Source organism: Semicossyphus pulcher, unplaced genomic scaffold (genome assembly GCF_022749685.1).
Source record: "Semicossyphus pulcher isolate SPU_LCO1_2020_fin unplaced genomic scaffold, fSemPul1.0.p SCAF_22, whole genome shotgun sequence".
NCBI classification, from domain to species: Eukaryota; Metazoa; Chordata; class Actinopteri; order Labriformes; family Labridae; genus Semicossyphus; species Semicossyphus pulcher.
The window spans coordinates 11,246,533-11,260,508 of NW_027211696.1; the positions used below are offsets into that span (position 1 = coordinate 11,246,533).

The 13,976-nt window shown below is 42.6% G+C and overlaps 1 protein-coding gene across 3 annotated transcripts in view; it reads left to right on the forward strand.

The window, feature by feature from the left end:
- The window catches only part of nup214 (nucleoporin 214), a 41,398-nt gene that overhangs the window by 7,845 nt on the left and 19,577 nt on the right, over nt 1-13,976 (forward strand). For all 3 annotated transcript variants that reach the window (XM_069673244.1, XM_069673245.1, XM_069673246.1), the window contains exons 11-25: nt 45-203; nt 2,641-3,142; nt 3,240-3,376; nt 3,502-3,590; nt 5,024-5,107; nt 5,779-5,928; nt 6,980-7,138; nt 7,231-7,334; nt 7,415-7,594; nt 7,891-7,979; nt 9,291-9,377; nt 9,630-9,941; nt 10,022-10,189; nt 10,511-10,619; nt 12,992-13,055. In XM_069673244.1, the coding sequence (XP_069529345.1) occupies nt 45-203; nt 2,641-3,142; nt 3,240-3,376; nt 3,502-3,590; nt 5,024-5,107; nt 5,779-5,928; nt 6,980-7,138; nt 7,231-7,334; nt 7,415-7,594; nt 7,891-7,979; nt 9,291-9,377; nt 9,630-9,941; nt 10,022-10,189; nt 10,511-10,619; nt 12,992-13,055 (2,393 nt within the window). The remainder of the gene's footprint in view (nt 1-44; nt 204-2,640; nt 3,143-3,239; nt 3,377-3,501; nt 3,591-5,023; nt 5,108-5,778; nt 5,929-6,979; nt 7,139-7,230; nt 7,335-7,414; nt 7,595-7,890; nt 7,980-9,290; nt 9,378-9,629; nt 9,942-10,021; nt 10,190-10,510; nt 10,620-12,991; nt 13,056-13,976) is intronic.

Sequence of the window (13,976 nt, forward strand, 5' to 3'; positions counted from 1 at the left end):
TGATTGTCTCTGTGTCTGTATCCCATCTTTCCCTCCTCTCAAAGCTGATGAGAAGACCTTGCCTCCAGCGCCCACCATGCTGATGCTCTCCACAGAGGGATTACTCTGCCCCTTTGCTCTGCTCAACCTCAATCCCGGGGTTAAGCAGCTGGTCGCAGCCCCCAACACACTCGCCTTGGAGGGGGAGAGGCTTCCCAAGCCAGGTAAGAGAGCCGGAGAAGTAGACAGATGTTTGAGAAGGGTCGCACTATTATCTTAAACCACACAATGCAATAATATACTTCCTCAAGGAATAATCGTCCAAAGCAGTGATATCAACCTCTTGTTTCTGTTTGAGGAGCCAAGTTGGAAAACACAAGGCAAGCTCCTCTGCTTTGTTAAACAACCAGTTAATCAAACACATTCCAAATACCTTTTGAACTTGATATGAAAAGGGTGGATTGTCTTATATTCGGGGTCTAGATGTATAAATGCCAATATACGTTCACAACAGTAGATGGCGCCACTTATCTCATGACTGAGGCCAGCCGTCACTCACATCTACAGTGCCAGGGGGATGACAGATAGAAGAGAGACCCGGTGATCGTCCAAATCAAAGTGGCTCAAAAGTCGGCCAAGTTATCCAACAATTGAGGCGGAGTTAATGTCTTTTCAGACGGGGGGCGATTGACGCGCCTTGTCATTCATTTTCGATGAGAGGAGAGCGGTCAGAAGGGAGGCGCGGGCAATCTGACAGGCGGAGCGACAAGCGGGCGCGATCCAGTGAAATTGACACGGTCGTGCTCGTCTCACGCACACACCCGCCCGCTGCCCGAGTTGAAAGTTTTGAAACTTTTTTTTTACGCTTCGCGCAGTAGTAGCCACAAACACTATGGATGACAGGCTGATCCTTGCTGTGTGCGAGTTCCCGGAGTTATATAACCACTTTTTTAACGGTTACCGGGACATTAACTGGAGGGTTTTTGCATGGCAGAGCAACGGCGCAAGACTGGATATCAGGTAATGCATCGTAGTTTTAACTTAAGCCAGGCTGTTGCGCTAGCTAGCTACCTTTTAGCTATCAACAATAACAGTGTGGTTGATGTTAAAGACTAGGGCAGTAGTGCGCAGAAGCCGTTTCCATAGTTACCGCATGTAGAGCGCCTGGCGTTTACTCGCGGAGCGTTTGTCTGCTTGGCTATTCCCATGAGGAGCGCAGTGATGCTTTTAAATAGTAACTTTAAGATAATGGTAAGCAATGCAGCAGAGTCATTAAAGGGGGCATATCTTTTGAATGGATATTCTCATATATTGCATGGGTTTCACATTTTTGGGTGTTTATTGTTCACAGTGAAAAAGTGAAAACTCTATAATTCCGAGTTTTTCCAGAATAACATGTTTGAAAAGGTCGCCTCTGAAATGGGCCGTTCAGAACAGCTGCAGGTTTCTTCATAGAACCTTGCTTTCGCTGAAATCGACCAATCATCATTCACCATCATTCACCTCAGGCTGCCTTCTTGCACTAGTCTTACCATTCTGATACCCCGTGGTGATTCTGGCTCGTACATTCAAGGCCGAATAAACGATCCTGGAGCAGCCATGTTTTCAACAACTTTGGAGTGACAGTGCAGTGTGGACGCTCGCGGTCACTCCAAATACTGTCAGCCAATCATGGCCAAGGTCTGACCTTTGAATGACAAAGCAGCTTGTTTGTTTCAGGAGGAAGGAGACCCTCTGAAAAATATTAGATTAAAATATGTATACAATTTTTAAAACGAAACTTTACCAACGTGATTCCAAAACACATCAGAATAAAAGAAAATTGATTGCATAGCTAAAATATGTCCCCTTTAACAGAGCTTTCATCCAGCTGTTTCAAGGCAATGATTTATTGACATTTTTAAAGGGGTTTTATTTAATTTAAATGTGATAATTTCATCAAAAAGATATTGAAAACATGATTTTATTTAAAAGGTGAAATAAAATTTGGTTGTCAAAAAGTCTTTTTCAAAAAGATAAGTCTTGAAAAGGGGGGCGTCGTCTAAAATGAGGGTCATCTTTTATTCGGACCAACGCGGTATATACCTCATTAAGCTTGTCCTAATGTCTGAAGGGGACAAGACTTTTATATTCCTTTAAAATTGTATTCTTCAAACTTAATCACAAATACACTACTTAAAGTTTGGAGGTCTTATTGCACTTTTACATGATTAAATAGGGCCGAAGTTTTGAGTTGATTGAGTGTAATTTTAATGAGAACAACAAAGAAGCAGAAAACATCATTGATAACACATCTTTAAAGCAAATTTGATTTATAAATCCTGTCATAATTTCTCTCTTCCTGTTCCTTGAATGTTAATTTAATAATTTCTTGTTTTTCTCTTCATAGTCACAAACATTTATTGATGAGACCAGCTGTGAGATCGTACCAGGATCTTTGACTAGACTATGAAATGCTTCTTTCTCTATTAAGCAAGAAAAGCAGCTTTTTTTTACCCAGCCAAACACATTCAGAAAGAGGCCTGACAACCGTTGTGCAAACTCCTTTTGTAGTCTGAAAGTAACGTAGCTGTGAGCATCTAACTTTACAAAAAAAGAACTTTTTCTCCTCTTTAAGGCTGATCCAATTGGTTCAACATTAGCACCCTTTTCTGTTCACAGGGTCTTTGGCAATACAAGCTCCCAGAGTCGCTGCCTCCCTCCCATCAGCCCCGGCGATGTTCCCGAACCTCGGCCTTACTCCAGCAGCTGTTTCCACTCCTCCAGCCCCGGCTGCAACCTTCCCCGCTGCCCCATTCAGCATTGGACCCATCCCTCCCACGTCATCCTCGTCATCATCAGGCTTTGTTTTCTCAGTCCCAACTACGTGCGCCACTTCAGCACCGTCAGCTTTCCCCCTGGGGGGATCCGCACCGTTTGGCTCGGGGCCCTCAGGCTTCTCCTTTGCCTCCAAACCTCCCTCTGACACTCCCTCAGCTCCTTCAGCGTTTTCTTTCGCGCCTTCCATCAAACCGTCAGCGGTGGCAGCTCCAGCTCTGACACCTGGTCCCGCCTCAGCTCCAGCTCCGGTTCTAGCTCCGGCTCCAGCTCCTGCTCCAGCACCAACACCTCAGAGCCTAGCTGCTCCCTCCCCACCAACCGTGAAACTAAATCTAAACGGGAGGTAAATCTTTCTGTTTGACCTATCAGGTATTCCTACTGTGACATCGTCTGAATCAAACATAGAAAGACTTTAAAAATCTGTCTTCTCTTTACTTAAGGTTTTCAGCATTGGAGGCCCCAGCACCTGCCCCACAGTCTTTCTCCTTTAACTCCCCGCTGCCTAAAACAATTGTCCCTAATTCCAGCAGTTTGGCCGCCCCTGCTATCTCAGCCACCAAGCCGCCAGCTGTGTTGGGTAAGAAAGTCCTGCCGCAGTTATTTGACTATTAAACTTTGCACTATTGTCATTCTTATGTTGTTTTTTTTAATCAAAGAATTGTTACATCTATAGTTTTAATGAATATTATGTTCTTGTCGCAGCTCCAGTGCGTCCAGTTCAAACCAGCACACCACCCACAGTCGTTCAGAAACCTGCTCCTGCTGCCCAAGGCCGTGTCCAAGCTCCACAGGTCCTGTCTGTTTATTATGAAGGATTCTTTTATTGCCATATTTGAACCCTTCCAGGAATTTTTCCAGTAATAATTCCAGTACAGCATATTCAGGGACTTAGGGACACGCCAGTGTTGTAGTACTCGAGTCCAGGACCTGGACTCAAGCCTGACTCATGCACTGATGACTTGGACTTGGACTCTGACTCGCGCATTGACCGCATTCGGACTCAGAAGGACAGAGAGGCGGACTCGGACTTATTTATTGATAAGAAGTGTTTTATTGTTTTGAATGCTGTCAAGTGTGTTCATCCACATGTGCATTTCCTCGCCGTCTTGTTCAGCAACAGTTCCGGCTCCATGAATCGTGCGTTTTGCTTCCAAAGATTTTACACCAAATGTTAGAAAGCTACCTAGATATTTTTTGAGTATATAGTCGAGGAAGACGTTCATACATCAATACTACACGATAAAGAAATCACCTGGAAAGCTGCACTGCTCAAGATAATTTATAGTAATGGATTGATCATTTGGCTCTGTGTTTTAAGTCCTGGGTACAGTATAAACATGAGGACTCACAGATGATGAGAGTTAAAGCTTAGCTTACTTTTATCAAAATTAAACCTTGAGGACTCGGACTCAGATAATCTGGACTCAACTCAGATTCTTCTGGTGACTCAGACTCGGTCTCGAACTCTTGGCTCGGACTCGAGGTTTGGTCACTCGACTACAACACTTGGACGTGCATTAGTACACTAAACATCAAAGTATTCAGGAAGACAGTGTCAGTATTCTTCCTCTACTCTCTCTTTCTTATCATTTTAACTTTTCATGCAACCTTGGCTCTAAAATAAGTCATAAATAAAACATAAGTAATGTTACACTAACAAGAGAACTAGATTCCCAGAACTGTTCAGTAGGCTTCATTGTAATCGACTGCATTAAGAAACATTGAATAACCAGTGAGAGAGCAGCATAGAGTCCTCATAGAGGAACACCACAGTCATTAATCTAGTCAACATCCAGTCCACAAGAGTAGAAGTAAATAGGGTAAAATACACAACATTAGCAATTAGCTCAACACTTAAAAAATGGTCAATTAGCAATAGCAACACATTAGCCTCAGAGAGCTAGCATAATTAGATACAATATCATATTAACTATCACAAAATGACTGTTAATAAATGGTACTAATGATATATTTTAACAAGAAGGACAGGGGAGTGGATAATAAGCAACAATATTTACATAGCGACGAATGTAACTGCTTTAGAACTGTGCTGGAAGCGGTTGCTCCTAGCAACAGTGGTTTCAACTGAAACAAACTGCTAATAGCAGAAGAAAAGTGTAAATAAGAAAGAAAAAAAAATTGTTGAATTCTTTATTGGTTTTGTGTTGTTTTTCCTGCTGACATGGCAGCAGGTTTTGATGTACTTTACCTCTTCTGGATGCAGGCAGCTGTCAGTGTGAAGGCCCTGGAGAAGCAGCTGCAGCAAAAGAAAGACTCTGATCCCATCATGGCTGGTATACTAGAGGAGGTGAGACATCATCCTGACAGGCCTAACATGTACCACTTTTAATTTGTGAACTTTGTGAAAAAAGCGAGAGGCTACATGTAGGTGCTTTAATTCAAGGTTGGTTGGTTAGCATTATATGTACTAGCATTAGCAGTGAGTGTCACAAGTTTAACTCAAAGTCCTTTGGTTGCATCCGCCTATTAGAGATCAAGGCTATTCATAATGTAGGTTTATATTCACACACAGTCACTGACAGGTTTGCCTGCTACTTACTGTTTGCTAACTGACCTACTCTTGCTAGTATAGGACCCGTTCATATTGTAGGGTAAATGAGATAGTTGAATATGGTCGCCAAATTTGGCCTGACAAAGGTTAAAAATACTGTTTGATAATTATGTTCATTATGTGTGGACTTTCACAGAAAACAAACATCAAATTATAGACCATTATGCAGACAATGTCAAGTATTGGTGACCAAATAAGGTCGGATAGGTTAGCTTAACTGACTATTTCCCACTCCCTGCATAAATAATAGTAACTTTGCAACATAAAAAGCAAAGTCACAAATCAAATTTAGTAACTAGTTATCAGTTAAGTTAATTTATAACAACGTGGGAAGGAGCCAGTGCAGCACTATCCTGGTCCCCAGTCCTGGTCTTTTGTAACTCAACATGTCTGTGACTCGTCATCAGATTGCACACTTCCAGAAGGAGCTGGATGATCTTAAGGCACGAAGCGCGAAAGCCGACTTCAAGGTCGGCACCAATGACGAGATGAAGGAGTTGAGGAAGGAATCGGAGGACCTCCACATTTTCACCCTGGAGATCAAAGAAACGACAGAGGTAGTCTTCGGCTTGTTTTGTCGAGCTTCTGGTTTAATGAGAGAATGTTTGAAGTGTACAGTTCTGCTCTCCCCTTTATATTTTTGATGTTGATACATTTGATAAAAACAAGTATATTTGACAGCTAAATATTCTATACATTATACCATTTATAACAAAGCCTTTTTGGTTTCACTATATTTCTCTAAAACATATTTGGGGAACAAATGGCAGCGAGATGACAAAAAATTAATTTGCACTCAATTTGCCGACAAATCTTGTAAGCTTTTTTTTAGTGAATTGTGTGTCTAGACTTCTATGTACTGCTTATTCCAAAACAATATATACATATATACATTTTATGTCTATTTTGTTTAATAAGTTGTGCGTGGGGTCCCTCCGGGTACTCCGGCTTCCTCCCAAAATCCAAAGACATGCCCGTTAGGTTCATTAGTGATTCTAAATTGCCCATAGGTGTGAGAGTGAGCAAGAAAGGTTGTCTGTCTCTAGTCTTTTTTACACTGCGGTTCCGCCTAAGCGCCGTAATGAAGCTCCGTCCTCCGCCACCTCTGTCATTCTACATTGGACCAAGAAACGTTGGCATAAAGCCGCCCCCAGCAAAACGTGTGCGAGGTGTAAACAAAGCGCGTGCTTCAAATACACACACACACGGCACTGTTCCCCCCTGCCAGTTCTGCAGTTTACACAAACGCCTTTTCGCCTCTGTTACACCTCTGTTACTACCTCTGATGCCGGCTCAGAGGCGGAACAACTTCACCCCACCATTCCGCCTCTGTGCGTTTTACATAGAAGACGTAACAGAGGCGTTATAATCCCACCTTGAACTGGCAATGTAAAAGGCCCTTCTGTGTGTCAGCCCTGTTATTGACTGGCGATAAGTTCATGGTGTACCCCACCTCTCGCCCAATGACAGCTGGGATAGGCTCCAGCCCCCTGATCAGGATAAGCGCTATAGATGATGGATGGTTGGAAGTTGTCTCTTTGTTGAATCCAGTTTATAATACCTTGTTTGTCGTCTTCTTACTATTTTATCTTTTTGATAAATCTGCAGTCGCTACATGGGGACATTGGCGCACTGAAGACCACCTTACTGGAAGGCTTTGCTGGAGCAGAGGAAGCCAAGGCTCAGAAAGAGCTGAGCAAAGACAGAAACTACAGACAGCTGCTGTACAAGAAACCTCTGGACCCACGCAGTGAGGAGCAGCTGAAGGTGAAAAGCAGGAGCGATGACTCAATGAATAAATACTTATAAATATAAAGTCGACATTCTTATAGAATTTTTAACAATCTTCTTTTATTCAGGAGATCCGCAGGCTCTACCAGTATGTCATGTTCGCTGTGGAAGATGTCAATGACGTGTTGGATGTGGAATGGGAGAAGCACCTGGAGAAGAAGAAAAAGCAGAAGTAAGTTACTTCAGTGTTTTTAAACTGGAAAGATTTTTCATCAAGTAAAATTTGTTATAACATAATGCCCTTTTTTACAGACACATGGTCGTGCCTGGGCGTGAGGGTCTGTTCACTACACTGGCCAACAACCTGTACATCATCAACCAGCAGAAGAACAGACTGGAGCAGCTGGTTAAGGAACTCACCTCGCTGCGCCTTTACAACAAGACCACCCCTCCAACTATAGAGCGCAGCACTGCTACTGCAACTACAGCTGGGTAAGAGCGGGCAAGGAAGAAGGAGCAGGAGGGGGAGAATGAGAGTCTCAGGGATAAATGATCGGGGGAGCATTCAGACTTCATATTTCATATTAACTTTGACTTAAATGGGCTGCAGTTTGAATGTAAAACAGTCTCTTAATATTTACAGCTGAGTAAATTTAACTTGTTTGTTGCTTTCATAACTTGGCATAAAAGAAGCCTTTTCTCTGTGTTTCAGTACACTGCAAACAGCATTTTGAAAGAGTAATAATGTTTGTATTTTAAAATAATTTCAGTTGTTTTTTTTTTGACAGTTTGGAAAGTGAGCTCGAGAGTTTAAGAGACGCTCTCTTTAAAGCCAAGCTGGACACCGCCTCCCCTAAGACCAAATCCAAGTCCCCAGGTATCTGTCTGTGTATACCTGTGATATAAATGATTATTAATATATAGTAATAAAGAATAGGGTTGTCATGATTAGTTGTCGACCGATATGTTTTTCAATGGCCGATGCCGATATTTATAGAGCAGAGCAGCCGCTTGAGAGAGAACCAAAATTCATAAACTTACAAAAAGTAAATTAACATTATTTTAGTTATTGTTCTTGAGTTTGGTGTTTAACGGCTGAGCCTTCCCCTTTAAGGGCCCGACCCGACAGAACGTGCTTTGCAGGCTGTAAAACGCTGCCTTTCTTGTGGAAGTAAACACCCGATCAGACAGAGCGCGTTTTAGCAGCTGGGGGCAGCTTTTTTTTCCTACTGTTGTTAAGGCAACCACCGAATCATTAGCTGTCATTAACCTAACCGTTTGTAAACTGACAGAAGGCTCGCCTCTCCTTTCATCCGATTGGACAATGAGAAAAAACGCCCACGACGTCGGGCACTTTTCTGCTTTGAGTTGAAGTTTATTCAACTCGAGGCGCTCGGAGCGTTTCCTCAAAAACACGAGGCGCACAGAGCGGAAAAAAGCGAGGCGCTCTGCAAAGCAAAAGCAGCATGCAAAAAGCCTCTCACTGAAAACAATGACAAAAAAGCCGCCCCCAGCTGCTAAAATGCGTCCTGTCTGATCGGGCCCTAAGAACGGTGGCCTTATGTGTGACGTATGCGTGTGACGTCTGGCAGGTTTGTTATGGGAAGTGAGTGTAGACTGTGTGGAGGAAGTACCTGCAGCAGACTCTGTGAAGCGCATGCTTCAAGCCAGCCACACAGACGAGGCTGCCTGCGTATGCAGACATATTTTGTTTAATCGGCCTTGTGAGCGCAGACATTGGCCGATGCCGATTATGTCAAAATGTCATTAATCGGCCAACCGATTAATCGGTCTATCACTAGTCACGATATCAGAATTTTAAACTTTGATATGATACTAGTAGAAAAAACGATACTAGATACCGGTTTTGATACCAAGCCAACAATAAAAGAACTCTTAGGTGCCAAAAACTGGGTAATCTTCTTGTTTTTAATTTTTTCCAGTGAAGTTGTCGCTTGACCACAGCTGCTCTCTCTCCTTTGTTCGCGGCAGTTTTGGAGTGAAAACTGACCCTAAATGTGTGTTTTGTTTGTAAAGCCTTGGTACCTTTCGGTACTAGTGAACGTAAAAATAAAGGACATTGTATCGTTTTAAACAGGTGTAGAAAAAGTATCGACATTTTTGACAAACTTCATAAAGAATATCGTGTCTTAATTTCAACGTATACTAACCAAAGATGTTTCTCCAGCAGTCAAGATATCGCCGGTGAAACAGTCTCAGCTGCGTAACTTCCTGTCAAAGGGACAGATGCCTCCTGTTCGCTCAACGGCACCAGGTACACTCATCCTGCTCAGACTCATTTAACATGTGATCGTCTCAAGTGGGAACCTTTTTAATGTTTGTTTTCTTGTGTAAATTTGGTTCAAGCACTAGAAATGTTTAAGTTTAAGTTGCTTTAGTATAAACCTCCAAGGGGATACAAGTAATAGTCCAACAAAGATAAGTATTTAAAGAATACATATTGGAAGGAGTATTTAGTTATGAATGAGTAGACTGTGAAGTGTAACCTTCATCTTCTCTCTTCCAGCCAACCTGTCTCGCTCAGCCTTCCTGTCGCCTAAATACTACGAGGACTTGGACGACGTGAGCTCCACGTCCTCCCTGTCTCAGTCCCTGGAGCCTCACCCGGCTCACTTGGAGCTGGAAGAGGAGGACGAACTGCAGCAAGAACAGTTTGCCATGCCAGTCCTCCCTCCAGCTTTGTCCACACCCCGCCACCCTACAGTCGTGAGGACTCCCTCTATCCAGCCTGGCTTTGGGGCCATCCAGTCCACCCCTTTAACCAAGCTTCACTCAGTGCCGGGTATCGGGTTTGGACTCAGCCCTATCGCAAGCCCTGGTGAGTAAATCACACACATTAATACAGCTGTTACGCATTCAAAGCCTTTAGATGCTTTTAAACAAATCTTTCTTTTTCAGTTCCAACCAATAAGATCAACCTGAGCGGGGCTGATAGCACCGCTCTCGCCACAAAGACGGTGAAACACGGCGCCCCACCGACGGAGAGGACCATCCCTGTCACCATGCCCGCCCAGCAGGCTGCAGCCACCGCTGCTCTACGCAGGCAGATGGCCAATCAGAAGCCTGGTAGGAACACTGCCATTGAGAAGAACTGTTGTTTGTTTATTTTAAATGAAAAGGTGCATTGTTGTTAGGGGCAACAATGTTTGTTTCATAATGCGGTGCTATGCCCGCTGTTGTTCACCAGGGGGAGACACAGACTTCAGGACAGAGTGATATGAAACTTGAAGCCTTAGTTTACAGCTCAATTCCCATGATGCTTAATTAATACATGATAGTTTGAACTAGGCTTGAGTTGCCATGGAAACATTAAATACATAATATAAACATTCCGTGTGTATACATCTGTATGTGAGCTGCTCACATGAAGCGTCTGTGTGTTTCCAGCTGTCGTCAGTGCGTCCTTAACAGAGTCCACTTTGAAGACTGTTCCTCAGGTGGTCAACGTCCAGGAGCTCAAGGACAAAGGGCCTCCTGTGATGTCCAATATCATCAGGTACAAATCTGTATTTTATTTTTTAGCTGTGTCATGAAAATGCCTCAAGTAACTGACATCTTGTAGTGTAAGGTGATGATCTTGAGGTTATGGCCCAGGACAGATTGTACATAGATTCTTCCAGCGAGTTTAAGCCTCTCAAACTTAAGTTGAGATCGGAAGAGAAGTTTCAGATTGTACTATATGGAAACAGCTCAACATTTTTCTACAAATGGAGTTTTTGTTTTATGGCTCCATGTCAATTTTGATGTTTGTAGTTGAGTCTGTGTGTGGGTTTTTGAAGGGGAGAGACAGGTCTTTGTAGCTAGCTTCAACAAGCTCCTGTGAGGGGTTATTCACTGGTTATGAAACAGACTGATATTGATACTGATGCCTCTGACCTACAAAAGCAAACCAGACCATCAGCAACCAGATTGATTATCTCTATATAGTTATTTTTAATGCCTGAAACCGCTGGCGGGGGGAGTAGGCGACTGCACGCTGCCTTTGTTTACATTTTCCAGGGCAAACATTTAAAGCGAGTGATACATATGACTGTTAAAGAAAGCAGGATGAGATTTTGACAAACAGACAGGACAAAATCAGCAAAGAGATAAGAGGTTCGGCTTTGTCCTCAGGGGGCGCCAAAATCAACACGAACAGAAAGTTCCTCACAGGAGCTTTAAACATTAAACTTGAGTACTGTATTTAATCTGTGTCAGCGCCAATTTCCCCTCGTAGTACTGAATCGTGAATATATGCTAAGATTTAATATAACTTTTATAGGTTAAAATCAGGAGTTTTTTGATTAGGATAAACTCTTATCATACAGTAACAGAGAAATGGAAGCATACTATGACTGATTTAGGGCCCGGTCAGACAGGACGGGCTTTGCAGGCTGTAAAACAGGAGGCGCACCGCACTGCCTTTTTTGTGGAAGTAAACACCCGATCAGACAGAGCGCGTTTTAGCAGCTGGGGGCGGCTTTTTTTCCCTACTGTTGTTAAGGCAACCACCAAATCATTAGCTGTCATTAACCTAACCGTTACATTGTAAACTGACAGAAGGCTCATCTCTCCTTTCATCCGATTGGACAATGAGAAAAAACGCCCATGACGTCGGGCGCTGTTCTGCTTTGAGTTGAAGTTTTTTCAACCCGAGGCGCTCGGAGCGTTTCCTCAAAAAACGCGAGACGCACAGAGCGGAAAAAAGCGAGGCGCTCTGCAAAGCAAAAGCAGCACGCAAAAAGCCTCTCATTGAAAACAATGACAAAAAAGCCGCCCCCAGCTGCTAAAACGCGTCCTGTCTGATCAGGCCCTTAGGCAGACACTGCTGTTATTTTGCAAAAATACTGCTTACAATCAGGCTGTAGGCGCCCCATAACAATGCAATCAAAATTGCTGACTTCCTGTTGGGTTTTAGGTATGGGTGCAGGAGGCTTTTTTGTAGGTCTTAACATGGTAAATACCAAATTTCATACATCAAAGTGAAAGTAACCTCTATGAGGAGCCCTTTTTTAAACTTGCGGTTCATTTCAAACAAAGAAGAAGAATTAGAATGTCTGTTTGATTCTAGCAGATAAAGTTGATAAGGATTTGATTCTGGCGAATGAAGAACTTTTTATCACTTTTATCTATGTATTCTCTCCCATGTTTATCACCTTAGCACCTTATTTAATATTTAAGGCATCAGATCATTCCTGCATCCGCTTGGATCTATTTCTGCTGCAGTGAGGAGACAGGCGGTCACTACGAGTCCTCGAGGGCTCCACTGTTTGTTTTGAGAGTGTCTCCTCGCTATAGATTTATCAGGTCACTGACTCCACCTAATCTTAGCCGGCGCGCACGACAGGAAGAGACCGGCACCCTTTTAGCACGTCTTACATTTCCTCAGTCCTGACATCTCTCATTTATTTCAGTGCAGTCTCATCTTTTAAAAAACTGTGTCTTCATATCCTTCCCTTTTTAACCTCCTGTATGTTAATGTTAATGTGTTGTATATAATTCTGTCTATGCCACACACAATTACACACTCCTCATTTTGCCCCCCATCCTGTCTCCTGCATCTTACTCTTTCTGCCTCACTGGACTCTGCTCCACTTTAGTACTCGGTATTTCGACAGGCCACCCCTCCTTGGGGCTTTTTCCAAATAAAACCTGCTTACAAAAACAAACAAGAAAAAGGCTTTGTGAGTGTAAGATGATTATGAATGTGAGCTTTTCCCCGATGACGCACTAAAATCTGTCAAACAATAATGATTCAGACTTTTGATTTCTGGAAAACCAATGTAAGAATGAATATATTATTATGTACTCTAAGTTTTTGTTGTACTTCTTCCACGTTGACATAATTAAAAACACTACCTCCTCTCCCTCCTCTTCTCTCTTCCCCAGCTCGTCAATAGTGGATCCAGCTGCTCAAGTCTTTGCGACAGTTTCTTCCAACCAGGCCAAACGAGTGAGTGTTGAGCTGTCAATCAGTTAGGAAGCTGTCATTCATCTTTTCATGTATTAGCTCACCCACACAGTTACAGTGCTACATAACAGTATCTGTTATTTAACTGATATGTTATTCTTAAAATAGTTTGTAAAAATGTAACTTGTAAACTTTGCTGTGAGGATGTTATTTTACACCTGATCTGCTTCTCTGATAAACTTTTTACTAGTTAAAAGAAATATGTAGATTTCCACTTTCTGTTGTGGTTGATATCTCCAAGTAGAACTGCAAGGTGCAGCCAAACAGGATTGTTTCCAGTGTTTATTTTAATCCAATTAAATGCAATTACTCAAATGCTCTAAATAGCGTAAATTACGGTAAGTTTGTCTCTCCTTCTTGAACTTTAAAGACAGTTCCTCTTGCAAATTCTCACAGTCTGCTGACAGTTTTTATGTAAAGACACAGCATTAACTGCATGGGTGAGAAATGTCCCATCTTCCTCCCATGTTCATGTTACAAGTCGCAGTTGGGCGACGACGGGGGGGGACTCCTCCTCGCACAAATCTTCGTCACTGTTCAGGCCCAAGTTCAACCTAATGGGAATGACCTCAATACACAATCTTTAGACACGTGTGCACATACACTAGAGATAGACCGATATGGTTTTTTCAGGGCCGATACCGATTATTAGTAGTCAAGGAGGCCGATAACCGATATTTGAAGCCGATATTCATTTGCAGTAAAAGTGAAAATATTGGCGTCAAAATTTTGAATAATACAAACTCCAACACTTAACTTTGTTTAAATGCCTTTAAGAATATGCATCAGAGCCAAAATAACCCAGTTTTAAACTGATCTCTTATCGGCCGTCGGATTAAAAAATAATAATAATAATTAAAAATAATAATAATAATATATTTTTTAAAAAGGCCGATGCCGATA